Source organism: Labeo rohita, chromosome 9, assembly GCF_022985175.1.
Source record: "Labeo rohita strain BAU-BD-2019 chromosome 9, IGBB_LRoh.1.0, whole genome shotgun sequence".
In the NCBI taxonomy this organism is placed as follows: domain Eukaryota; kingdom Metazoa; phylum Chordata; class Actinopteri; order Cypriniformes; family Cyprinidae; genus Labeo; species Labeo rohita.
In genome coordinates this window covers 3,986,680-4,013,275 of record NC_066877.1, presented here as the reverse complement: position 1 = coordinate 4,013,275, position 26,596 = coordinate 3,986,680, and the positions used below count along the sequence as shown (strand labels likewise).

General features: G+C 38.4%; 2 protein-coding genes across 3 annotated transcripts; one reads left to right on the top strand and one right to left on the bottom strand.

The window, feature by feature from the left end:
• The first annotated feature begins 159 nt into the window (after window positions 1–159).
• On the top strand, window positions 160–9,912 carry LOC127170802 (serine/threonine-protein kinase 24). Its single transcript, XM_051119058.1, has 11 exons — window positions 160–243; window positions 1,462–1,692; window positions 2,704–2,760; window positions 3,314–3,422; window positions 3,796–3,953; window positions 6,225–6,410; window positions 6,841–6,983; window positions 7,070–7,190; window positions 8,976–9,047; window positions 9,151–9,278; window positions 9,356–9,912. Exons 1-11 carry the CDS (start codon window positions 223–225, stop codon window positions 9,372–9,374), a joined length of 1,245 nt encoding a protein of 414 aa, XP_050975015.1. The 5' UTR covers window positions 160–222; the 3' UTR covers window positions 9,375–9,912.
• An 815-nt stretch (window positions 9,913–10,727) lies between these two features.
• Window positions 10,728–24,901, bottom strand: LOC127170801 (INO80 complex subunit D). 2 transcript variants are annotated; one of them, XM_051119056.1, is made up of 10 exons: window positions 24,619–24,901; window positions 23,019–23,265; window positions 21,720–22,537; window positions 20,066–20,168; window positions 19,682–19,906; window positions 19,473–19,582; window positions 19,203–19,336; window positions 18,890–19,107; window positions 16,753–16,913; window positions 10,728–16,597 (listed from the first exon to the last, which is right to left on the bottom strand). In XM_051119056.1, exons 2-10 carry the CDS (start codon window positions 23,234–23,236, stop codon window positions 15,663–15,665), a joined length of 2,922 nt encoding a protein of 973 aa, XP_050975013.1. In that variant the 5' UTR covers window positions 23,237–23,265; window positions 24,619–24,901; the 3' UTR covers window positions 10,728–15,662. The 2 variants fall into 2 exon arrangements, with proteins under 2 accessions (XP_050975013.1, XP_050975014.1); XM_051119057.1 differs by having other exon boundaries at window positions 16,753–16,910.
• Between the last annotated feature and the right edge of the window lie 1,695 nt (window positions 24,902–26,596).

Genomic DNA, 26,596 nt, shown 5'->3' with positions numbered 1-26,596 from the left:
CCATGGGTTTTAAATCAGGGACTTTATTGTTCAGTTTTGTGGAACTAATTGTATTTAGCATGTATTTAGAAACATTAGAAGAGGCATTCTGCTCTTTGACCCTGTTACTGTGGTAGACAGCAGCCGTGTCACCGCCCCGTTACACCCACATGATAAAGAGTCCTGATGGACTGACTAACACATGAGTGTGAACGGCATATTCAGGAAGTGGCAGCCATAGTCATGGACACTAAAGAATCAAAGGTACTGTGTGTTTGTATGTAAATGAGAGTTTTCTTGTTATTCTTCTTTGTTGACAGCATGGTCCTGATGTCAGACAAATGAGGAATATTTGAAAAGCAGCTGTATGAAGAAACTTTAAGTATGTCAAGTTATTTGTGGAAAAATGGCATTGAAAAATTGCTTTACCAGCAGAAATGTTTTATAACTAAATTCATTTGAGTTTTGCCATTGTAAAAGTTGCAATTTTAGTATAATTTCAGTACCATCCAAGAGGTTTCTTTTCTTCCCAGCAGGGTCACATAACATCTGATGACCAAAGTGCCACTGTTAGTGGAAAGTCTGTGACTGCAGTTATTGTAAATGACGATAACAGATTAGATTAGGTGTGTACCATGTTGTGGTAAATCATGTTGTGATTCAGCATAAACTTCTTTAACATCTATAGTGTCGTAATGTATTTGTCATTGCTTTGTGTTGAAAGTTCCTTCTTGTCAAAACATTACCTTAGCAACTGCTGCCTCCATTAGCAATCTAGTAAGCATATGCAAGACAACATCAGATTAGGTGAACAGTTTCTGAAAAGTTTGATCATTTGAGTCTCAAAAATGAAACTCCAGTTAAGATATTCCAGTATGCAATAATGCATTTGGGACTGAAGAATGCACCTGCCACATTTCAACTTGTGAAAATTGCAAGCCTTACTTGAATGACATTGTGATTTATTCTGATTTCACAAACATCTGGTAACTGTAAACCTCTGTTTGGCTCAGTGCATTTCTCAATATCTAATAGATGTTTTGAGAATCCTTCAAACAGCTATTGAAACATAGACAAATACCAATGACATATCAATGAATTTTTTATCAGATGTATCTAGAGATGGGCATAGGGTGTGATGCAGATGAGAAATTGTGCTCAAGTGGAGCAGTCTGAACTCACTAGCATTAACAAGGGATAATGTCCATCCAGCTGGTTGTTATTGTGGAGTAAACCCCAACATGCCCCAGCGACTCCAACCCGAAAGGGTTAATCTATGATAACAACCAACTGGATTCACATTATCTAACTTATTACACAGCTGTCTGCCACATAATTTTTTTTCTACCACAAATTGCTTTCACAAAGAACTGCAAAGTTAAATTTTATAATTTACTATTTTCCAGTCATCATAAATCATTTGAACGTTTTCAAACTATAACTAACTACAATACTTCTCATTAGTTTTCCTTTCTTTTGTAGAATTTAAAATTTGACCCGGAGAAGCTGTTCACCAAGCTTGAAAGGATTGGGAAGGGATCATTTGGAGAGGTCTTTAAAGGCATTGACAATCGCACACAACAGGTGGTTGCTATAAAGATTATTGACCTGGAGGAGGCTGAAGATGAGGTGGAAGACATCCAACAGGAGATCACAGTCCTCAGCCAGTGCGAAAGCCCCTTCATCACTAAATACTATGGGTCTTACCTAAAGGTGAGGCCATTGCACCACTTCCATTAAGCAGTTTAATGTGTTTCAGGCAGCTTGTGGTGTCTTAAGATGGATTAAGCTGTAAGCTTTATGATATGTGGGGATAGTAGGGTTCTAAACTTTTGTATTGTGATAAGGAGAAGTAGAGTTTATTTATGTGGTTTAAACAATGAGATGCAATTATACTTGGTCTAATCTCTCCTGAGGTGTCTTGGAGGACTTTTGCAGATAGCTTTCCAATCAGTAATCAATATACAGTCAGTGAGCAAGTGTAAATACCTTAATGTGAAAAGGCTTTTGTGGATTAGCATTGCTCTACATAGGTAAAGTTTAGTATAAAAAGACTGGAGAGATCCCACAATTGGGTTGCTTAGGGTTCTTTAGTGTTGTGAGAGTGTCCCGTGTTTTAGTGCTCCCAATGCTTCTGAATGTCATTCTGTGTTCTGTGACACCTAACAGCAAAAGTATCTAACCATGCTCCTGCAGAGTTACCATCTTCTAGCACAGGGATACTCAAATCTGGCTTGTGAGATCCACTTTCCCGCAGAGTTTAGCTCTAATCCAACCTGTGATTTTGTATTGATCCTGAAAATTTTATTAGTACGCTTAGGTGTATTTTATTAAACTTAGGAAACTGCAGGAAAGTTGATCTTCCCAGCCAGATTTGAGGATCCTTGTTCTAAAGTTCAACCTTAACCCTAGTAGAACACCTAAACCAGCTAATCAAGGTGTTCAGGATAATCTGAAAATAACAGGCAGGTGTGTTGGAGCAAGGAAGTTTGTGGGAAGGTAGTGCTCCAGGAGCAGGGTTGGCTACCCCAGCTTTACAGCTAATAGGAACACCCTTGGACAGATGAGTGACATTCCAAGAAAATTTGGGAATTTAGCTATGAAATTTTAAATCACAGGTTTGGTACATGGTTTTATATATTTTGAGAAATGAATTCTGTTTGTTAGAGTGACCTGCAATAAGTCAATCCAAACTGGAATTATATGACTCAACATCTCTTGCAGGACACAAAACTGTGGATCATCATGGAATATTTAGGAGGGGGCTCGGCTCTGGATTTGGTAAGATATTTCATTTCCTTAACTTTATTGACCAATACCATCTATATTTCTGGGAACCTTGTACCATAAAAGAAAAGCCTCAAAAATCACATATTTCTGCGAGTTGCTGTTACACAATGTAAATGTTGGTTGCGGACATTACAATTATAAATTTCTAGGGCATGGGTCTCAGTTCTTTTTCAGTTCTTACTTTTCTACAATGTTTAGCTACAACCCTAATCAAATACCCTAATCATGAACCAGCTATTGAAGATCTTCAGGAACACTAGGAACACTTGATAACTACAAACAGCTTTGTTGGAGCAGAGTTGGAACTGAAGTCTGCAGAAACAGGAATGCGCAACCCTGCTCTAGGAGAACTATAATTTAGGCCATTGCTTCTCAAACATGTCCTGGAGCCCCAAGAGTGACATGGTCACCTTGTTACAATACAAAAGTGGAAATTTGTATAGCTCTAGTCATGTAGTATGTAATTTTAGTTGTGTTTTCCCAGGGGCTTCGAGTCCTATATGTTTGTTAAGGTCCTCTAACAGGCCTGTTCTTTGATTGACAGCTGGGTCCTGGAGCTCTTGATGAATTCCATATTGCCACCATCCTCCGAGAGATCCTGAAGGGTCTGGAATATCTGCACTCCGAAATGAAAATTCACAGAGATATTAAAGGTACCTGTGAATAATGATGTGTTCCCTGCTGAAAAAAACAAACAAACAAAAAAAACAGCTAAAACTAGCCTAGGCTGGTTGGCTGGTCAGGGTAGTTTTATCTGGTCGTTCCAGCTGGTCTCCCAGCCTGACCAGCTAAGACCAGCCTGGCCAGCTAAGGAAGTGGCCTCTAAAACCAGCCTGCTGACCACCTATGACCAGGCTGGATGACCAGCTAAAACCAGCCAACCAGCTTTTTTTTTTCTTCTTCTTTTTTTTTCAGCAGGGTTACCTATCATTGAAGTCTAGAAATGATCTCCAGCATTTTAAGATGGCACTTTTGTTCAGAAAGGTTAAATCAACAAGGCTGTTGTGTGTTTGTGTGTTTCTCTAGCTGCTAACGTGCTGTTGTCAGAGCAGGGTGATGTGAAGCTAGCTGATTTTGGTGTGGCCGGACAGCTCACAGACACACAGATCAAGAGGAACACATTTGTGGGCACTCCGTTCTGGATGGCACCAGAAGTCATTAAACAGTCAGAGTATGACTCAAAGGTCAGATCCGTTCACTGTGTGATTTGTGTACAAAAGTTTTAATCATTGCCTGGCATGGTTTAGTATTTAGACGCAGGGTAGCCAACCCTCATCATCTACCTTCCAGCCGTGCTCCAGCACATATGACAGTTATTTTCTAGTACCTCCATTTAAAGTTATTAAGTCTGTTGTGTAACATCAGTGTTCAACAAGAACAATGACATTTGTGTTTACCCAATTTAGCTGCACATTTTTAGCACAGCGGTTTTTAATCCTGGTCCCCGCGACCCCCCGCTTTGCATATTTTGCATCTCTCTTGTTTAGCACACCTGATTCAGATCATAAGCTCAAGAAGAGAGCTCGATGAATGAACAGTGTTCCAACTGACATGATCCCTACCAGAGGTCGTGTTAACTGAAAAATTGTCCATCATTGACAGAATTATTTTGGCAGTGACGGAAAAATCTGAAGGCCGTCTGTCACTTTGACAGATTACACTGAGAGTGATCTATTGTAACTTCCAACTGTTATTCCCACCCCTGTCCAGTTGCTGGCGAGTGCACTCCAGTCTGGCAGCAGAGCAAGGGATCCAGAACAAAAACGAAACTGTCAGGAATGTTTTGCTATGCCTTTAATTATGCACAAGGCCAGTACCCAAAAGCTACAATGATCATGCCACATTAAAGAGCACAAAAACGGTATTTATTGTCTGAATTTTTAATGAAATGGACAGAATTTAAAATCTGAGACTTTGTTTAATATCAAAAGTAACACAAAGCTTAGCCTATTGTGATTTATTGGATGGGAGGCGCACTATGTACTGTTCAATACATCAACTGAAAACAGCATAGACCAAAAGATCAATTGGGGTTTACAAATCTATATCAGTTCATAAAAATGAGAGTATAATAAAATCGCTGGCACTGCAGGGTGTGGTGTTGAACATTAAAAGTTAAGCAGTCTCATCTGTTCTTCTGTTCTCTTTAAAATAAATGCATAAGCCTATATCATCCTGTAGGTTCATAATTAAAATGAAAATGTGAACAAAAAAAAGCAATTAAATGTGTTATTATAATTAAAATATGAAAATTAAAATGACGGGTAATAATAGATAATGACAGACAATGTTAAAGACAATGTTAGTGTTCACTGCTTTCTATTACCTGCAAACAGGAAATTGACTGAAGTTTATTTCATTTAAGAATATGGATTTGTAATGTCTTCCCACACAGAGAAAACTTACTACAGAAGTGTGAAGGGTTAAGTAACCATAATCATGAGCAGTGTTGGGGGTAACGCATTACAAGTAACGCGAGTTACGTAATAATATTACTTTTTTCAAGTAACTAGTAAAGTAACGCATTACTTTTGAATTTCTAAGAAAATGTCAGAGTTACTTTTTCAAATAAGTAGAGCCAGTTACTTTTTTCCCCATTTATTGATTGACACTTCTCAAGTCTCCTGTCTGGAAATTGGGAGTAAACATGATGTTACTGTATTCAAGACTAAATGTGCACATGCATTCATTCATCTCACCCACAAAAACAGATTCAGTATTCCTCAAAATGAATAAAAAATAAGAATAAGATGCAACCCTGCAATAATTAAATATGTTAAATAAAACAAATATCCTTTATGTATTTAATCCCATTTTATTAACCAGTGTCTTTGCTGCTGACCTTCAATGATGCAATTAAACCATACTAATATAAGCAAAAAATTACTTCAGACAAACTAAGCATTGTGCTTGATTTTTTTTTTTTTTTATAGCTGAAGAGTGATCTTCTTCTGTATAAATGTACTTTTCTTTCAGTCTGAGGGGAATTCATTTCACTTTTGGTGTAACAGGCCTTTTACATTAGAGTTGTTTTATATTAAAAACAAGGAAGCAAGCCCTGCCCAGATTTAAAAAGTAGCGCAAAAGTAACATAACACATTACTTTCAATAAAAAGTAACTAAGTAACGTAATTAGTTACTTTTTCAGGGAGTAACGCAAAATTGTAATGCATTACTTTTAAAAGTAACTTTCCCCAACACTGATCATGAGATTGTATAGTAGTCAGATCTAGTGCACTTGACTGCCCTTTGAATGGAATATATAAGCTTCTTTCAAAATGAAATCATGATGGATTACCCCGTGATGTCCATTTCACAGGTCCAATGGAACAAACCTCTATTGGATAAGAGAAACATACAAAATGTGCAGAACTGGGGGGGTCATGAGCACCAGGATTAAGGGCCGCTGTTTTAGCACATGTAGTATAGATCACTCCGGCATGTGTGTTTTGCAGGCAGATATCTGGTCATTGGGCATAACTGCAATCGAGCTAGCAAAAGGAGAGCCGCCCCACTCTGATCTTCACCCCATGAAGGTGTTATTTCTTATCCCTAAGGAAAACTCACCCACGCTGGATGGAAGCTGCAACAAAGCTCTCAAAGACTTTGTAGATGCCTGTCTCAATAAAGACCCCAACTTTGTGAGTGCTTCCTGAAAGTTTTCAGGAATTATCTGGTTCCAAGTGTGTTTAATTAGGGCTAGAGCTAAATTCTGCTGGATGGTTGCCCTCAGGAGCAGAGTTGGACATCCCTAATGTAGCAGGATTTCTCAAATCCAGCCCTGGAGGTCAAACCCTAAACCCAAACTCATCTACCTATAATGTTCTAGTAGCTCAGAAGATCTTGAATAGCTTTTCTCAAGTGTTTTTGATTAACGTTGGAGCTAAACTTTGCAAAGCAGTGGCCTACCAGGCTGGATTGGAGGACTCTGCAATATAGTCTTTGGAGTTCTGCATGTGTAGCAGGGGTGGACTGCTTTGACCCTCAAATGGCTGTTGGAGGCCAGAGCTGCCCACCCGATGTATAGTCATGTACAATCAAAAGCCATGTTGTTTGTATTGTCTCTGCTAGAGGCCAACAGCTAAAGAGCTACTGAAGCACAGATTTATCATTCGATATGCCAAGAAGCCATCATTCCTGATGGATCTTATCGACAAGTACAAGATATGGAAAGAAAAGCAGGCCTGTGATTATTCCAGCTCCGATTCAGAATCGTAAGCACAGAACAAACATTAGCACATTTATAGTAATATTATAATTATTTATTCCCTGAGAAAATATTGTGTGTACATGTCTTCAGGGATGACGGTGAAGCATCTGGAAATTCTGCGGATGATGACTGGATCTTCGGCACTGTCATAGGAAATAAGCCCACAGAGAAACAGAATGGAGTCATAAAAAATGAAGAGCAACAAAAAGAGGTGAAGAATCAGATAGGCCAGTGTCTAGAAATATCAAAGTGGAATTAAAGGAGAAGTCCACTTCCAGAACAACAATTTACAGACCATCTTGTCATCCAAGATGTTCATGCCTTTCTTTCTTCAGTCATAAAGAAATTGTGTTTTTTGGGGAAAACATTTCAGGATTTTTCTCCATATAATGGACTGCTGTGCTGTCCCAAGTTTGAACTTCCAAAATGCAGTTTAAATGCAGCTTCAAACGATCCCAAATGCAGTTGTAAACTGCCAAGGAAGAAGGGTACAATTTAAATACTTTTTAATCTCAAATGCTCGTCTTGTCTTGCTCTTGCTCTCTTCTGTGTATTCTGGCTCAAGACAGTTAGGGTATCTCGAAAAACTCTGATCGTATTTTCTCCCTCAACTTCAAAAATCATTTCAAAATCATCCTACATCACTGCAGAAGTACCGACCCAGTCTTTGCAAAGTGAACATGCAATGAAGATCAAACAAAAAATGTAAAACAGCAATTTAGGCTGATTTTGAAGTTGAAGATACATAAGTGTAAAATGTGGACTGATTTGTTTAAGGATCCCATGAAATCATTTGACAACTTAAGTTTTCCTCAGTAATTGCTGGAAGAGAAAGACTGTAAATTTGAATTTCATCTGTTAATTTTGTTTTGTCATCTTATCCTTTAAATATCCTCCAAACTGCATTTTGGAAGTTCAAACTCAGGGCACCATATCAGTCCATTATATGGAGAAAAATCCTGAAATGTTTTCCTCAAAAAACATAATTTCTTTACAACTGAAGAAAGAAAGACATGAACATCTTGGATGACAAGGGGGTGAGTACATTATCTGTAAATTGTTGTTCTGTAAGTGGACGTATCCTTATGTACACTTACCAAGAAAAATATGTTTGTTGGGCTTAGAATAATAAACCAAAAAGAGTGGTTTTTAGATGCTAGTGGTTCATCCTTCCATCCATCCATTCTCTTGCCACCTATCCAGGACCAGAAGGCAAAGTAGGGCCGCCAATATATCCTTCTTCCACAGCTCTTCCTGGGGGATTCCAGCATTGAGGTCTTCCCAGGCTCTTTCTCAGTTGCACATGCCTGGAACACCTTAAAAGTATTTACCCATATTTTATGGCTGTAGGTAAGGGTCAGAACGTAGATTTACAGGTCAATCGAGTGCTTTGCCTTTATGCTCAGCTCCTGCTTCACCATGATATGATGGTCTGGTACTGCATTACTGCTGCCCTGAACTGGTCTACCTATCGAACTTATGCTTTGACATGCCCTCAGGTGCAAATCGCTCCCTACCCGAAGTGAGACCCACTGCCTCAGAGCTGGAGATGCTTCATGCTCAGTTGCAAACTCCCCCAATAAGTGCTGCATCACAGGTCACAGCAAGACCATCAGGACAACATCATCTCAAAATAGCAGTGATGCCACCCTAAGGCCCTCAAAATTGGACCTTTAGATTCTGTCCATCATAAAGAGGATCAGAGACAAGGGACTGCCCTGGTGGAGTCCAACAGCCAATAGGAACAAACTTAGTGGATCATGTTGATAGTTACTGTATTTGTCTACACCTGTTGTTCATTTGAAAGACCACCTTGTGAATTTGAGTGGAACTGTCTTCATGCATCCACTAAAAATCACAAAAACTCCACCAAGAAGCAAAAATAGTGCTAAGAAAAGTGTATGCTGTATTTGAGCACAGAGTATTTTAACTAATTTATTGATATTCACAAATGTATACATCAGCATTGCACATCTGCTTGTCTCTCATTATTTAGGTTCAAGATAGTGCAAAGACACCTCCATCCAAGAGCAAAGAGTCCTCTATTATCACCCCACTGTTTGCAGAGGTAAGAATTTGATTCTGATGCAGTTGCACAAATGAATATCAGTGCATAATAAATTGTATTCAAAGCATCAATCACAGGATGGATGTGTTTGTTCTTCTGTCAGCTGAAACAGAAGGAAGGGGTTAAGCCAGCGGTGTTAGAGGAGCTGAAGAAGGCCATGCTCCTGGCAGAAGAGATATGTCCTGGAATCACTGACTCGATGGTGACAGGGGTGGTTCAGAAGTTAAAGAGGTATTTACAGCACCCTGCCTGCACTGCTCAATACATCGGAGCTAGTGAAAGTCTGATGTATGTTTTCTGTCTAACAGGTTTTCATCTAAACACTGACTCTCAGTGCCTCTGCATTAAGATTCCTTCTCTGTGGGTATCTGTATTATATATTTTCTTCTGTTTTATTATTGCGGATTGTAAATAAGCCATTTACGATCTCAGGCACTTGCAGTTTGTACAGAAGTGTAAAATGTGGACTGGATTGGTTTGAGGATTCCAAGGAATCATTTGACAACTTAAGTTTTCCTCAGTAACTGCTGGAAGAGAAAGACTGTACATTTGAATTTCATCTATTAATTTTGTCATTTTATCGTTTAAAAGCCTCAGAGATAAGAACTAAAAGCTACAAATTATGATCTCAAGGGGTCCATGTGTATTAGCTGTTTTCTTCACAGAACTGTAATATGTTAATGAATATTGTTTTCTTGCTAGCATTGCTCTTATGAGTTTAAAAATGACCGCACTTTGTGCAGTTTTAGCCCTTAACATTTGTACTCATTTAAATGGTCATTTCTTTTGTTCAATATCTGTATGAAGCTTATTTCTACGCTGTACCAATCCCATTCTGTGTAAAATCCATTATATGTTTCATTTAGCCATTGTTTTGTCCTTCCTGTATTTCCAATGATTCTGATTTACAGCACTTCTGATTGCATCTGGACGGCAACATTTTAATGCGTTACATAACAGAAGAGCCTGTGGGATTACAGGACTATAAATCTGTGCTAAAGTTCAAATCAGACTGACATACAACTCCAAGTGATCACCGCTATCTTCAGCCTTTTCAGGAAGCAAAACCAGCTTGTCCATAAGGCCAATGAACTTGTAACAATCCAACAAATTCACACAATTTTAATTCTTACATCCAAAAACAAGATCAAAATTTGTCACTCTATATACAGATATTACATACAATGTTTATACACATATTACATAATTTTTTACACAAGAAAAATATACATAAAAATGTAAACTTTTGTATACAAAAAAATACCTTAGACAAATTAAAGACCAATAACAAAAGGTGACTAGATTATCCTATGAGTTTTAAAAACAGTTCTACAGTACATTCAGTGAGTATAGGAATCAGTCAGCCATCTTAACGCAGAGTGCAAGCGACTTTTGTCAGGGGGTTTCTCTGTGCAGCGGACCTGCAGTCATTCGCACAGGACACACAGTAGTAACACAGTAAAAACTTGGACTGCACACAACGTTTCAGCTCGTTAGAGGAACAAAAAGGCTTTTGCCACAACTGATGAACATTGGTGGGGAGAATAAACAAAGACGACTCTTCTTCACAAGTATCAGGCTTTTGCACAAGTGACTGAAAAGTAATTTTGAACCTGTGGAACCCAGTGCAGGTGAAAGTGCAGCTGATCACAGGAAGTTTGAGGGTGATGACCAAGAACAATGAACAATGTTTTGTCACTACAAACAAATCTTGAGACTCACTTACTCAAGGATGCCTCAGAATGAAGTAATGGTCAAATGGCTCCAGTATGCCTGTGATCATTCTGGCACACAAAAGACCTCTTTCATGAAACACAGCAAAACGAATGTGTGTATATCATCATAAAACCATTATTACGTAAACTGCTGCATCTAATACAATGTCACAAATGTACACAAATGATTCAACTCAACAATGTGAGTGGTTTTAAACCAATTCAATGCAACAATTTAGAACGGTTTTACAAACCATTCCATTCAGTGTGAAAATTATGTAACAGCTGTTTTATGAACTGTTCTATTCAATGGGACAGTTTGTGCAAGAATAGACAATCTTTTCTAAAACCATTTTTGCGTAAACCGTCACTGGTTTTTAGAAATTATTAAATGCAATTACGTAAGAATGATTTCTCAACTGATTTACAGTTTCATTCTCCTGGTTTTGCACAAATGAGACCTTTTTTTTTCTTTTCCGACTATTAGAGTAAGTGTGCATAAGGGCCACAGGTATGGTTTTACGTCTTTTAGCGACCACTGACTGTTTTTTTTAATAGCTATCAAAAATACTGTTGCACATGATCACAGTCTCTTCGTCCAAATAAATGACACAGATACACAACACCGATCGATAAAAATGATAAATCACGAGGATTTTGATAGCCATTAAAACTACCAAACATTATGCCACTAAATGCATCAGTTCCACCAAGTAAATTGCAAATGACTAGCTTTCTTTAAAATTTCATATTTATCTTTCGCCACTCAACTCAACCGATAAAACCCAATCTAGAGGTTTCTATTCTATAAATATATTTAATACTTAATATATAAGATAATCGTTCAGTGTCTAAAATCTACCAAGAACCTTGGTTTTACTGTCATAACCTTAAAAGGAGAATGAAATCTGCAAGGGAACATTGGTCCCACGTGGCGTAAGGCTTACTGACGGTGGCTAAAAATGGCTGAGTTTGAACCTGACACTTCTGTGGAAGTCTGGAGAAGAACCATCAGGTTGGACAAACCATTCTCCATAGAAATTGCACCAAATGTCCACAAAACAAACGCAGGGTCATTCCGGTTGACGTCAACTCTCCCGCCACCCATTCCCTCCATCTGCCAGCTGTACTCTGAAACCTTGCCACCAAGGGCTCTTGTATTAGAAAGACCACACGAGGTCCTAAACTGATTAAGCACCATGAAGAAGAACAAACCCATATATTTGGCAAAAAATAACCTCAAAGTGTCATTGTTCCGTTTACTCTTTGCTGAACGAGTTCCATGTCAGTGTTTCTACAAGATCAGCAAAGTCTAAGTTGAGATCTTTGCCGCTAATCAAACAGTTAAGCCATAAATGAAACCGTTTATGGAGAATGAGATCCAGAGGCTGCTGGGAGTGAGCCACACCTGAAGATTGGCATGAGAGACTCTGCTGAAGAGATTATTGCTTTTATTAACCTTGTGATGTGAGCAGTCCAGGCCTGGTCCATTGAGCGTGTGCAAAAACCCATGAATGAAGCATACTGTTCGGTCATACAGATTTGTGTCCTGATTACAAGTCGTATGGTGGACTCTCTCAAAATCACATCAAGCTTAGACCGGTCCGGTTATATAGAGACAGACTGCTAAACGACAGGAGTGTTGTTGGCTGTGCTGGAGTTCATTCCGGGCTACTGACATCAGGCTGAAAGTTGCCACTGTGACAGTGTTAGTGTGCTCGTTTATGGTTTGTTTTAAGACTTGGTATGCATCTTGGGAGATCTGATTACACTTTCAAAGATTCTGCACCACCTTCTAAAGTAATGCTTAATCAATGAAATGAACTATAAAATTGACCTTAAAGAGAAATTGCACCAAAATTTTCTCCTCTATTGTGACATACACTACCAGTCAAAAGTTTTTGAACTGTAAAATTTTTAATGTGTTTTAAAGAAGTCTCTTCTGTTCACCAAACCTGCATTTATTTGATCCAAAGTACAGCAAAAACAATACAATTTTCAAATATTTTTAATAGTTTTCTATTTGAATATATTTTAAAATGTAATTCATTCCTGTGATTTCTAAGCTGAATTTTTAGCATCATTACTATAATCACATGATCCTTCAGAAATCATTCTAATATTCTGATTTGCTGCTCAAAAAACATTTATTTATTATTATTATTATATTGAAAACAGCTGAGTAGGGTTTTTTAGGTTTATTTGATGAATAGAAAGTTCAGAATAACAGCATTTATCTGAAATAGAAACCTTTTGTAACATTAGAAATGTCTTTATCATCACTTTTGATCAATTTAAAGCATCCTTGCTAAATTACAGTATTAATTTTTCTAATTTCTTTCAAAATAATAATAATAATAATAATAATAATAATAATAATAATACTGACTCATTCAATCTTTTGAATGGTAAAGGGTATAGTGTTACAAAAGCTTTTTATTTCAGGTAATTGCTGATCTTTGGATCTTTCTACTTCTCAAAGAATCCTGAAGAAAATGTCCTCTGATTTAAATATTTAATTCTTACTATGTTATATTATTTTTACATTTTACATTTTGTTAAATTTAATATTATTATTAAAATTTATAATATTATTTAATTATTACCATTAAGTAATAATAATAACAATAATAATAATAATAGTTTTCTGAACAGCAAATCAGAGTGATTTCTGAAAGTTCATACGACACTGAAGGCTGGAGTAATGATGCTGAAACTTTAGATTTGATCACAGGAATGAATTACATTTTAAAATATATTCAAATAGAAAACAATTATTTTAAATAGTAAAAATATTTCAAAATTGTACTCTATTTGCTCTACTTTGGATCAAATAAATGCAGGCTTGGTGAGCAGAAGAGACTTAAAAAAAAACATTAAAAATCTTTTAATGCTCAAAAAACTTTTGACTGATAATGTATATCAGAGTGACAGCGTTACGATTGAGAAATAATGTAGGGCAGAACTTAATTTTATCAGTCAAGTAGTGACTGGATTGTTGTGGATGCAATTGCAGGCAGAGTGACAGGTTGCTCAAAAAATAAAGCACAACCTTACATAAATTTTGTTATATGTTGTATCAGCATTCAAGTTTAGATTTAAGGACATCAACATGCAGTGACACACTGTTGACACAGTACTGAAATCACATTACCTCCACTCAGGGAAAAAAAAAAAAAAACTGGTCACAGGAAATGCCTGTCAACACTATGTGTAAATGATAATTTCTCAACTGACCACTTGTGATCAGATTACCCAAGACTGATGCTAACACCAAGTATAAACTAGAGTATTGCCCTGCTCTTTCTCCCGCCAACACACACTAGCATGTTCCTATCACAAGGACTCTACAGGACACAAGCCGACCAACAACCTGCTACCCTCATTTGAAGAACACTTATACTAATGTAATAAGTAATATGACAGAATATGATTCACTAGCCTTAGTACAACAGACGATCACCCCTTTTCCACTTACACGGTGCTGGTGCCTGGCACCATTTTGAACGTGTCCACTTTTAAAAAAGGTGATTTTAAGCCTTAGCTCCTAAACCCACGGGTCTTGAAGAACTAGTAACAATAAAGCAACTTGATGTTTAAAGACTTGATCATAATGTAATAAAAATATATTTGCTGCACAGCTTCTCCAACAACATTATTGTCCGTGTCCATCTGAAAAAGTGATTTATTTACAAATATCACATGTGTGAATCATGATTGTTCTTATGATGAATAAATGAAAATAAGTTCTCAAAAATCTGAATAAACTAAGACTGTAATTCACATGAGCAGGTTATGTAGTAATATTGTCAGTTAGACAAAAAAAATGTGTTTGCTCTGAGACAGCTCTACAGATCACCCAACTGAGCACCGGCTTCTGCACTAGCACCATTTAGTGGAAAAGGGGTAAATGCAGGCAGAACATATCTCTTGGATCACTACAACAACAAACATAAATTGTGAACAATGTTGTCAGACCAAGCAGAGATACGTGTACAGAAAGACTCAAATCTGCTGCTAATCTATGGTGCCAGACACAGGGCTGCAGGCGATAGAGCTTAAAAAGTTAGTTCATTCAAAAGAGAAACCTTCTTCAGAGAAACATAAAAGAAGATGTTTTCAAGAATGTTCACACTGCTCTTCTCTATGCATTTAAAGTGAATGAAGACTGAAAGCACCATAAAAGAGGTCTGTATGATTTGCGCACTATATTCCAAGTCATAAGAAGACAAACGACAGCTTTGTATTAGGAACAGACTGAAAAGTCATTAAAGGCCTGTTTACACAGATTTTCTGTTAAGATCAATGGGGGGAGAAAAGCAGATGGGCTGAATGAAAATGCAAATTCACTCTATGACAGTAGGTGGCGCTTAGTGAAAAACAGAAACAAGGGCAGCACTGTGCAACTTTGTGTTTCTGACACCCATGTCAAAGAGAAGAAAGAAAGTCAAACAGTATTTTCATAGAGAGCCAGTTCTGGATTCTTCCTCTGCTATTCACTGTCACTTATCAAAATACTTATACTTTTCATACCTTTATGCAACAGCAATGGCTTTTGTGATCAAATGTGCAAAAGTGCACCAAATTAGCACTGACAGTGTGCAGATGTTTGTTTCTGTCTGAATAGATGCATTAACAGCCATTCGTTCAAATTAAAATGTTTACTATACACTCAATCCCAGTGTAAACAGGCCTTTACTCACTTAAAATCTTGCAGATGTCAAAAGACATTGCCAAACCATCCTGGTCATCACATCATAAAGAGCAGAAAGTGAACATAGTTCAAAACTTCTCCTTTCTAGTTCTACAAAGTCACTAACGTGAGTAAATGATGACAGTTTCCATTTTTGTGTGAACTATCCCTTTAAATTGTGAGATGTGGTGGTCTCTCTAACCAGACTCAGTTGCTCTGAGGGAACGGGGGAGTGGCAGCAGTGGCACTAGTGATGGTCAAGCTTGTAGGTGGCGCTGTCGAGCTATGGCTGGGCTGCAGGTCTTTGGGGATCCCACTGTGGGAAGCCAGTTGGTGGCCGAAGGCTGCACTAAACTGTGGGAGCTGTAGTTTAGGTTGGGTGGGGGTGAGAAGGTCCCGTGAAGAGGGCGAGGATGAAGGTGAGGTGAGGCCGGTCAGGCGCGGTTGGGGTAGAGCTGACAGAGCAGCGGTGGGCTGCAGGATAGTGGAGTGGGACGTGGAGGGCGGGGTGGACAGAGCGGTTGAGAGCAGGTGAGTTTCAGCAGTGAGGAGGTTACCGAACTGTGCCGGGTCTGTGAGCGAGAGAGGAAGGTTATTCCAGGAGGTGCGCGGAGGCCCTGGCGCTCCACTCAAAGGCACCTCCAGCAAGAGAGGCGGGTCGGTTTGATAAGAGGCACCATGTGGGGGTGAGATGTGATCCCTGTAGGGCGATGGCACATGCTCGCTGCTGTAATGACTACCTGGTGGGGACGAGTCCGGTTTGGGAGCTCTGGAAAACGTTCGTTCTGTTAACCCACCACTGGGACTTGTAGAGGGTACAGTGGTGCTGCTCTGGGTTGGCTGGGGAGAAGGGGATGTTGAGAAATGATGGCCTGTTGGGGCATGGAGGAGGTTTCCCTCCAGTTCCAGATTGGGAAAAGTCTCCGAAGTCATCCGGCCATTCAGAAGGTCTCCGATGCCAGTCGCTGTGACCCCTGATCCCGAGAACACGGCCATGGTTCGGTGGTCTACCCCGTCTGCTGGAGCCAGTTCACCCATTGAGGACAAACACACCAGAGAGTCAGGATACGACCCCATGGCCTGCAATGCTCTGACCAGCTCTTCTGCCTCCTCTGTGGTGGGCAACAACTCTCCATTCTTGCCTGGATCCACAAAGACAACTCAGACAAAGTGCAAAGCAACCAACTTACAAGCATTGGTGACTGATAAATGCTAGTGTGATTGCTTGCCAAATTAAAAGAGTCTACCCTACACTCTTTATGATATTTTTTTGTCATATAATCAGATGTGAACCTACCCTCAAAAAGGTCGAAATCCTGAAGATCATCGGGAAGTCTGGGCAGCACGTCCGAGAAATCTTCCTGATTCAGCTCAAGATCATTGGGAATGTCAGGCATTTCATTTGTGATGTCGTCAGGAAGCTCATCTGCGCTGAGTTCAGGGGTCGACGGACTCCTGCTAGAGTGACAGGCAGAGTGAATGTAAGCAGAGAAGACAACAGACTTTAGCTGAATAAAGTCAAAAACATACTCTATGAAGTCTAATATGAATGGTTGGCCAACATATTACAAGCACAGATCTTCTAGTGTTGTTGCTGTTGTGGTTACAAACCACAATACACAAGGAGCTGAATTTCCTACATGTCTGTTATCAAACTGGACAAGTTATTATTCAGGTAGCCAGGTACCGACAGATTGTCTTACATTAACTAACTTCCTCAGCAAGATACTGTTGCACTTTCATGACAGTTGCTCAATTGGCTGTTACAATATCCTTGTGACACCAAGGGCACAGGGTTCATACAGACACTGTAAAACAATATTCCAGAACTTTTAAGGACTTCTCAAGCACTTCTTTTTGATTTACAAGGACTTCAATTAGAGCTCTCACTTATCAAACAATGTCTTCTCTTTCAAATTCTAAAAAAGATGAATAATACATTAATAAAAAAAAAAAAAAAAAAGTTAAAAATTAAGTAAAGCACATGCAAAGTATTACTACTAAAGTATTACAAAGTATACTACACTTTTCCTATAGTAAAACCACGGTTCTTAAGAGATTTGTATTTGTGTATACTTTCTTTGTTTTGTTTTGTTTTTTTTTATAACTGTACTGCCTTATTTGTTCAATGTTTTCTACTGTTTAAAAAAAAATCCTGATTTGAAACAAGATGATTCACCATACATGCTCCGAAGTCCTGAACTGAATCAAACAATTCACAAACCCGCACCGAAGTCCATATCTAAATCAAATGATTCGCAATCCACACTCCGATCGAGTTCCGATCTAAAGCAAAAGATTTGCAATCCATGTTCTGAAGTCCCGACCTGAATGATTCACTTTCACTTTAATTTCAGATCAGGACTCGGAGCATGGGATTTAGATCGGGATTCAAATCGTGAATCATTTGCGTTGAATCATTTAATTTGCAAAATGATTCACAAACCCGTTGCAATTTAAATTAAATGATATGCGATACACGCCTTGAAGTCCTGTTCTAAATCAAACGATTCACAATATGCAATTTGAAATCCTGATCTGAAACAAATAATTCCTTATGCACAATCCATTTGGAGCACTTTAAAAAACAGTGAATCATTTTGCAACACTGATTCTGAGTTTCGAAAAGCTCAGTTTCACGCATCACTGCATGCTTTTTAATATCATTACAGGTGGCGTCAAAATTTAAAAATGAATGGCTCTTTTAATACGATCTGGTTTTTGCTAGTGAATCGCTTGAAATGAATGCTCAAAGTCACAAGTTTGATTCAGTTGGAGCTCATAGACTCAGCATTTGGACTAGAGACTCTCAGACTCTACTATAACACTGTGGATACATTTTGTGGTACATAGGCAACTAGTGCATATGATCTATTTACCATGTAAATCAGGGGTGCTAAGTCCTGGTCCTGGAGATCTACCTACGTGCAGAGCTCAGTTCCAACCTGCTCCAACACATCTGTGTGTAATTAGCTGGTTCAGCTGTGTTTGACCAGAATCAGCACTGAACTTTGTAAGAAGGTATATCTCAGGGAATATGTGTGAGTACCCCTTATTTACACAGTCTGAATCATTTAGAACAGGGGACACCAGCTTCGGTCCTGGAGGGTTGGTGTCCTACAAAGTTTAGCTCCCAACCTTAATTAAACACACTTGAAGCCAGCTAATCAAGGTTTTACTAGATATACTTGAAACTTCCAAGCAGGTGTGTTGAGGAAAGTTGGAGCTAAACGGTGCAGGACATCAGACCTCCCTGACCAAGTTTAAATGACCCCTGGTTCTGGTCTCAATCTTGACTTGAATTCAACCTGCTAAGGTCTTGACGTAGACTTGTACTCAAATGAGCTAGTCTTGACTACAACACTGGCATTTTGAAACAAAACTAAACTTTTGTAAAGCAAGACTGTGAAACATTTTGAAAGCAGGATAGGCACCTGACATGGTGGTGAGTGGGCAGTGAGAGGGAGGGCATTAGCAAATTGCCCTGTGGCACAGCAGGAGGAATGGGCTTCTGCGGTCTCCGTGGACCTCGTCTTCTCTTCTTTTTGTGTTTCTTCGTCAGCGCAGGCGGCTTGGTTTTCTTACGTGGACGTCGCTGCTGTTGCTGCTGCTGCTGACTGCGTCTGTTGCCATCACCTCGCAGGAAATTATCCTGCCACAGACATTTACGTACAACTTACAACCAACTCTGTACGGTGTAAACACATGCCTTCTAAGGTTATCAAGATAAGTTGGGTGGTTTCTCACCATTTTCTTGGCATGTTCGTCACAAAGAGGTGTCTGGTGAGTGATGTCAAAAACAGGAACGGAGCACTGTTGTCCATCAGCGAACCGTGCCGTGCAACTGGAGAACAGCTGCTGAGAGCGATTCAACAGGATATCTGCATCAACATGCTGTCAGGAATATAACAAACCAGCATCTGACAACCGTACATAGGTGTGACTTGTTGCTTGGCCAATGTTCACACAAACAGTTCATCACTTCACATCTGTTCATTTTACTATGTTAAAGGATACGTTGAAAACAGTGGCGTGAAAATGGTAAAGCTACGTTGCTGCAGCTTTGACCTTTCGTGGTTCCTGTGCACGTTGTCCTTTCATACTTGTGTGGTACTGCAGACCTTGAACTGTAAAAAATCGAATTATTTATACAAACATATTAAACACACCCCCACACACACACCTCCCTGAGATGCACACATAAACACAGTCCAAGTTCAACATACCAGTTTGAAGTCTGTGAGCTCTTGCTGAGTTTCTGAATGAGCTGTGCAGTGCAGTCGGGGTCTTTGCTTGCAGCATGGAGCAGAGCTTTCCTGAAGGCGTATCGGTATCTGCTGTGACGGGTGGCTGCCCTGTCCTGTCGGCACAGGTGTTTATACCTCTCCTGCAGGTATGTACATAGCTGTGCCAGACGTGCCCGCCGGGAAAGCGGCTTTTCATTGGAGGAGCTGACACACACAGACAAAAGCAGTCAGTCTGGGTAATAACATGCTCGTTTGTCTCTAAAATTTTTTATTTGTTTTCGTGAACAATTAACTTAATTGCAAATGGCATTATATTTACCATCTCAGAAGCTGTGAGGAGCAAGAGAGGAGTGAATTTCTTACCTTTGATGGGAGCTTCTTTCCTGAAGTCTCCAGGCCTGAGGCAATAAAGGAACAAGCTCCTCTGTATCTTCATCATCTGTACTGTCCTCAGACCAGTCTAAGCCTGTGCAAACACGCATATACATGATCAGATATCAAGGTTATATATTATCAAGGACATTGTACATTGTTGCATACATTATAAAACATTACTACAATTTAAAATAATTTTTGTATTTTACTGTATTATAAAATGCATTAAATTTATTTAAAAATTATTTGTGTTGCAAAGCTGAACTTTTAGCATCAATACTCCAGTCTTCAGTGTCGCATGCAGCAATGGGAATAACAGCATTATTTTTTTTCCAGTAATGAGTAATCAAACAAATTACTGTTTCCCCTGTTACAACGCCATTACCATTTCTGACAATGAAACGCAGCATTACTATAATCTATTATAATTTTATCAATTTATTATCATCTGAACGGATGCGCAGCGTACCTGTATTTAACGAACTTGTAAAACTCTAGTGTGAAGGGACACGACTAGCCGTCACTTTGTCTCACACGCGCAAAGAAAGACGCAGAGCTACATCTAAACGATATTCTTTGCTGTTTTTTCCTGTCAAAATAACAGAGTTTCTTTGGAATTCTTCAGCTTTTAAGAACTGCCGGTTTCTCTGGTAGTAGGCGGAACCAACAGCAATCTCATTGGCTGACGCTTACCTATTATCATCTCTGTTCTGATTTTAGCAAATCAGTTCAAGTGAACGCAGACAATGCGATTAATATTCATGAACCCAGTAGCTCATTAATCTTTAGTGAGTTTTATATTGTTATTACTAGTAGAATTCATGGTAGTTTTGTTATCTTTTCAGCATTATTTTTAGTTTTTTTCCTCCCTTTTTTTTATAGAAACTCTTTTATAGAAATTTTTATTCAAGCAATATCTTAAGCACCACCAGCAGTGCTAAGTTCAGTAAATATGACAAATATGCATTCATACATGGTTATTTTAAAACTGTGCCATAAGTTTTATATATCTGGTGAGTAAACAAAAAAAAATAATTCATTTAATTTACATTTTATTCATTTAACATATTTAATATTGGGGGCATCCAAGTTATTTGATGTATTTGAACATTTTATTTAAAAAGTAATACAGGGTTACTTTCCCTGGTACTTAGTTACTTTTATAATGATGTAACTCAGTTACTAACTCAATTACTATTTGTAACTAATGACTTTTTTAAAGTAACATGCCCAACACTGGTCACATGATCCTTCAGTAATGATTTTAATATGCTGATTTGCTTTTGAGTGGATTTCTCATGATTCTTTCAGGATTTTCTGGGCAGTGTAAAGTTGACAAGAAGAGCATTAAGCTGAAAAAGACATTTCTTTTGTAACATTATTTACACTTGTGTTCAATATAAGGCATCCTTGCTGAATAAAAGAAATCATTTCCATGTGTTTATATAGATTTACAAATGTGCTAAAATTTTAGTTTACACTATGCAATCATCACATCCACCTGAAACTTTCCAGAATTTTTGTAAAAGTTCCTGGAAATTTACCAGAAAATTTCCATCCCTTAGTAACCCTAGTTTTCAGTTTTAAGTGCATTTTACATAGTGTAGAACAATACTGTTTTAATGTAACAAGTTGGTCGTACCAAGATGTGGGAACAGGTCTCCGTGTTCTCTCTGTCTTTGAGCATAGAGCTGCACAAGGTGCTGTAGTCTGAGCAAGCAGACAGGGGGTGCTGTAAAGGCAGTGGGGCGTATGGCCACGGCACGGGGCTGTGGGCAGTCCTGGGCAGCAGGTGGGCGAGGGGATGCAGCAGGGACAGGTCTCCGGCTAAGAGGCTGGTTCTGCACCCCAGCTGAAGGAAGCAGACCAGATAAAACAGAAGGTCCAGTCGGAGGTGGAGTTGGCTTGCATAGCAGAGTCTGCACTGCCCCATGTTGGGCGTAAGTGGGCCGATCTGTATGTTGAGGGGGCTGGACAAGCCTCGCCGAGGGCTGAGGCGGAGGTGGAGCCGGTGGTGGAGGTGGTTGTGGTAGGTGTGGGGAGGTTGGAAGTGTGCAGGGTTCAGTGACGGCGCTAAAGTGCTCGATGATGTCCGCCTGACGGTGCTCTGGGTCCCGGGCGGTCACCCTCAGGCCAATCACTGGCCTGCTGGGTGGCTTCCTCTTGCTGGACGTCTTCAGCGTCACGCTTTCCTCTCCGTCCGTGTCGTCCTCGTAGAAGGCAAAAGGGTCGAGGAGATCGGAGTCTGAGAGAGGCATTGGGGTCAGACGGGAGCAGGGTGGAGACGGAGGGAGGCCGTCCAGTCCGTTAGTGTCTCTCAGAGCCAGAGAGGGAACGGTGATGTTCAAAGCGACAGACTCCACATGAGCGCGGGAACGAACTTCCTCCAGAGCATCCTGCTTCTTCTTACGCTCTTTCTTCGGGATGAAGCCAAGCACCTGTAGGTGGCTGTTACAGTATCTGCCAAAGCAAATGAACAAGGTTTGACTCAAATCTACAGCACAGAACATTTTAATCATGAATTGAGAAATTCTGTCAAATGCCTCTATGCAACTACTGGCAGAGGTCCAAATGTAGAACAATACTGTTCTACATTTGGTTATGTCTATGAAGATAAACAGGTGGGGAAAATGTATATTAGATCTCTGTGTCAATGGTGTAATATACAGTATGTAATTCAATAAATCCACTGCTCGGGGTGCTATAAATGGGGATCCGTTTATAGCACGTAAATGCAGGAAATGTCCATTTTTATGACATGCCCCCTTTAAAACACACAGTGCAGTACAGTGATTTTACCACTGATGAGGTGGTTTAATGTGAATATCATAATTATGTCAAAATCTAAAAAAGCATTGGTTGTCAATTCCCAACCCAAAACACTCAATTTAAAGTTTACTCACAAACCATGAGCAATCTGCTGGATTCCCTCTCATCTTACCTTCGCTCTTCTGCTTTTGGGATTGGGTTGGTGCATCGCTGACTGTTGTACTTGGCCACATATTCGCACTGTTTAAAAGGCGCGGTTTTGTCCTCCAGAACATGACGAATGCAGAAGGCGTATCCATTCAACCTGCGCTGCTTGCAGAGTTTGGGGCTGTAGGAGCACAGCGGCTTATTATCCACCTCTGAGAAATGGATGTGTTTACCTTCGTACATCACGTGACTCTGGTCCCTGAGAACATCAGCTGATCAGAGACAGAAAAGAGTGTGAATTATATCACATAAATAACACATTAAACTCACAATACACATTTAGTTTATAAATGCAAAATGTATTTAACACAAGGCCTATAAATATTATGTAACATCTGTTATATTATGTATTTTATGCTTTAATCATGATAGAGCAATAAAACACTGACAATATGTAAATAGCCCTTGTGTAATAATGGTTTAATATTTGAACTAAGCAAGTTGATGTGGTCATAGGTTAACTACAAAGATCTCAACACAAAGGCAGAGATCAGTGTAACCAAAACAAACAAGCATGTGACATAGCCATAAAAGAGATTAATATTACATCCTCAGCTTGGTTTTGACATACAGTTAACTGTATTATGATTGACAGGATGGTTCAGGTTGTGCGCTGTTAGAAATTAAGTAGTTTTGAGATGATTAATGAAAAAAGTATGTAAGTATGATTTAGTGTATATCATGTATATTACATACACTGAATTATTAGCAAATGCATGTGTCATATCATATACGTGATAAATCAAGCTAATTGACAAAGAAAACCACGGAAATACTATGGTGCAAAAAACAGAGAACTTTTTGATCTTATTGTAACACTGAAATAATGAACTTAAAAGCTTCGGAAGATGTTATAACTAAACCCATAAAATATTTTCTTCAGCCTCTACTTTACCAATGATCAGTTTTGTTAAATAAACATCGCTGTCATCAAATCGATATGCTAAATAACTCCTAAACCATTATATTTCGGTCAGCATTTGGACACTTTGCACCTATTAAAGCAAATCTATAATACTATCAGTTTAAAATTTAGTTTGAGCCTTTGGCTGTCAAAACCACATATTATTTTGATATTTCACTCGTTAGCTACAATGCTAAAAACAAACCCAGGAAACAGAAACACTGACGTGATCCTGCGCTAATTTTATATTTAAAATGGTAAAAATATAAATATAAGCTCATGCGTGTGAGAATTATGTTATTAGATTTTATTAGATACGTGAAGTTTGTGCATAATAATCGCTGTAAATGTGACTATAAACAATGGCGGTTGCGGCCCGTTAAATCAGGCCGAAAGAGCGGGTCGCTGTAGCCGATTAAGCGTTTATAGCAGTTTAATTTAAAACACTTTTGCAAATTAAGCTCTTTAAAATTAAAACAATTATTGCAGCCTTTATTTAATTAGCATTAGGCACCGCAGCATGATACGGTTTGCTGAATATCCATTCTAAGTCAATGTAAACACTGGCCTACAGTAGCTGCCAAGCCTCGGTGTTCGAGTAGCGCGGTGAAGGGGTCAGAGCGCTCATTAATCGGTTAGAGCTGAAATCGAGTCCGCTTACCTGCAGTGGGTTCAGCCTCTACGGGGTCTCACTCCGGACAGACTGTATAAACGCCACAGATCATCAACTCCACCGAATAGTCATCGGAATTCCTTATGCTACGGAATATTATTCCCTGTTGAGGTGGTGAACCGTTAAAGCGATGACTAATGTACTTTCAATATTATGTTATCTTCTGCTCTCATTGAACAGATCTGCGGGGGTTTAGAGTTCAGTGCTCGGCAGACTCACAGCACCACTACCGGCGCTGCGGGGACATGACAACTGCTCCACTACCATGATGAACTACAACACCACAACACAACAATCCCACTACCATGATTATGATGAGCTACAAAACACCAAATTAGTAGTCTTCACCACATTTTTCACTGTTGGTAAACATTGTATGTTACTGCCGTCTAGGAGTCTGTAATTGAGATAAAGCTGAAATAACATAAAATATAACCGTTTATTTTTTTTAAGTCAAACTTAAACAACTTTAAATCTGAATTAAAATGAAATAAAATAAATTTAAGCTAAATGGAATCACCAAACTGCAAAAAAATGCTTTTCTCACTTAGATTTTTTGTCTTGTTTCCAGCCAAAATATCTACCAAATTTCTAAATCAAGAAGAATTTTCTAGAAAAGTAAAAATTATTGTCTTGTTTTCAGAAAAAAAGAAGTCAAAATTAAGTGAGTTTTTGCTTGAAACAAGCAAAAATAATCTGCCAATGGGGTAAGCAAAATAATCTTATTTCAAGCAGAAAACTAGATTATTTTGCTTACCCCATTAGCAGATTATTTTGCTTGTTTCAAGCAAAAACTCACTTAATTTTGACTTCTTTTTTCTGAAAACAAGATAATTTTTACTTCTCTAGAAAATCCTTCTTGATTTAAGAATTTTTAGATATTTTGGCTGGAAACAAGACAAAAACATCTAAGTAAGAAAAGCATTTTTTGCAGTGCATTATGATTATTAATGATAAAATCACATAAAAAAATTGTGATATTGTGAATTGTGAAAAATAAAATGAAAGCTAAAAATAAAAACAATAAATAATATAATAATATAATATAATATAATAATATACCGTGAGTGTTTATGCAACACCATCACAGTTATAAACATCAAAACCTGGTTTATTTAATGCAGTAATCTCTTCACTTGTACATTTCAGGGGTTGATTTTTGATTTCTTTTTGTTACATGGAGGTCACATAATAACTTTTCACATTATAACTGACTTCATAATTTTTTTCATCAGGCCTTCATCCTTTATTTGTACTATATGTTTTTGTAGATTGTATTGTTTTACCCTCATACCAGACCCAGATATTCAATCATAAAATATAAAATTGATCATAAAATATTTTAATTACAGGTTAGAATTATGACCATAAAACCCTTCAAAATGTATTGTGAGAAAATGCTTTATAACTTTTTTTTTTTCAAACATTACAATACTCAATTGTAATGTTTTTTAGCACAACAATGTTGCCCCTAATCTTTCAGCTTTTTCCCAAAAGTTACTATACTTGCTTGCCAAAAAAAAAAAAAAAAAAAAAAAAAAAAAAACACTTGAGATAAAATAAGAGGCTTTGTAAGGATAGATAGATAGATAGATTTTTGTTGTGCATAATTTCCAATCAAAATGTTACTATGAAATTAACCTTAGCAAGACAAACAAGTTAACTATTTTCATTTGAGATCTGGTTAAATTACCCGTGACTTTCACACACACAAATAGCTCTTTTTTTGTGGGCATTTTGTTTAGAGGGAATCACAGCATTATCCTGCATTTACACGCTAGAGGGCGACAGAGAAAAATAACACAAAAGTGCATGTAGAATGGCTGAATCTAGCTAGTTCTGTTAATATTTTCTATAACATACATCTTTTTAAAAATTTATATTAATAATAGAAAGCAGTTTTACCATATGGAGGTAGAGTTTGAACAAATAAATCATTAGAGGATAAGAGACATGTGATTCCAAA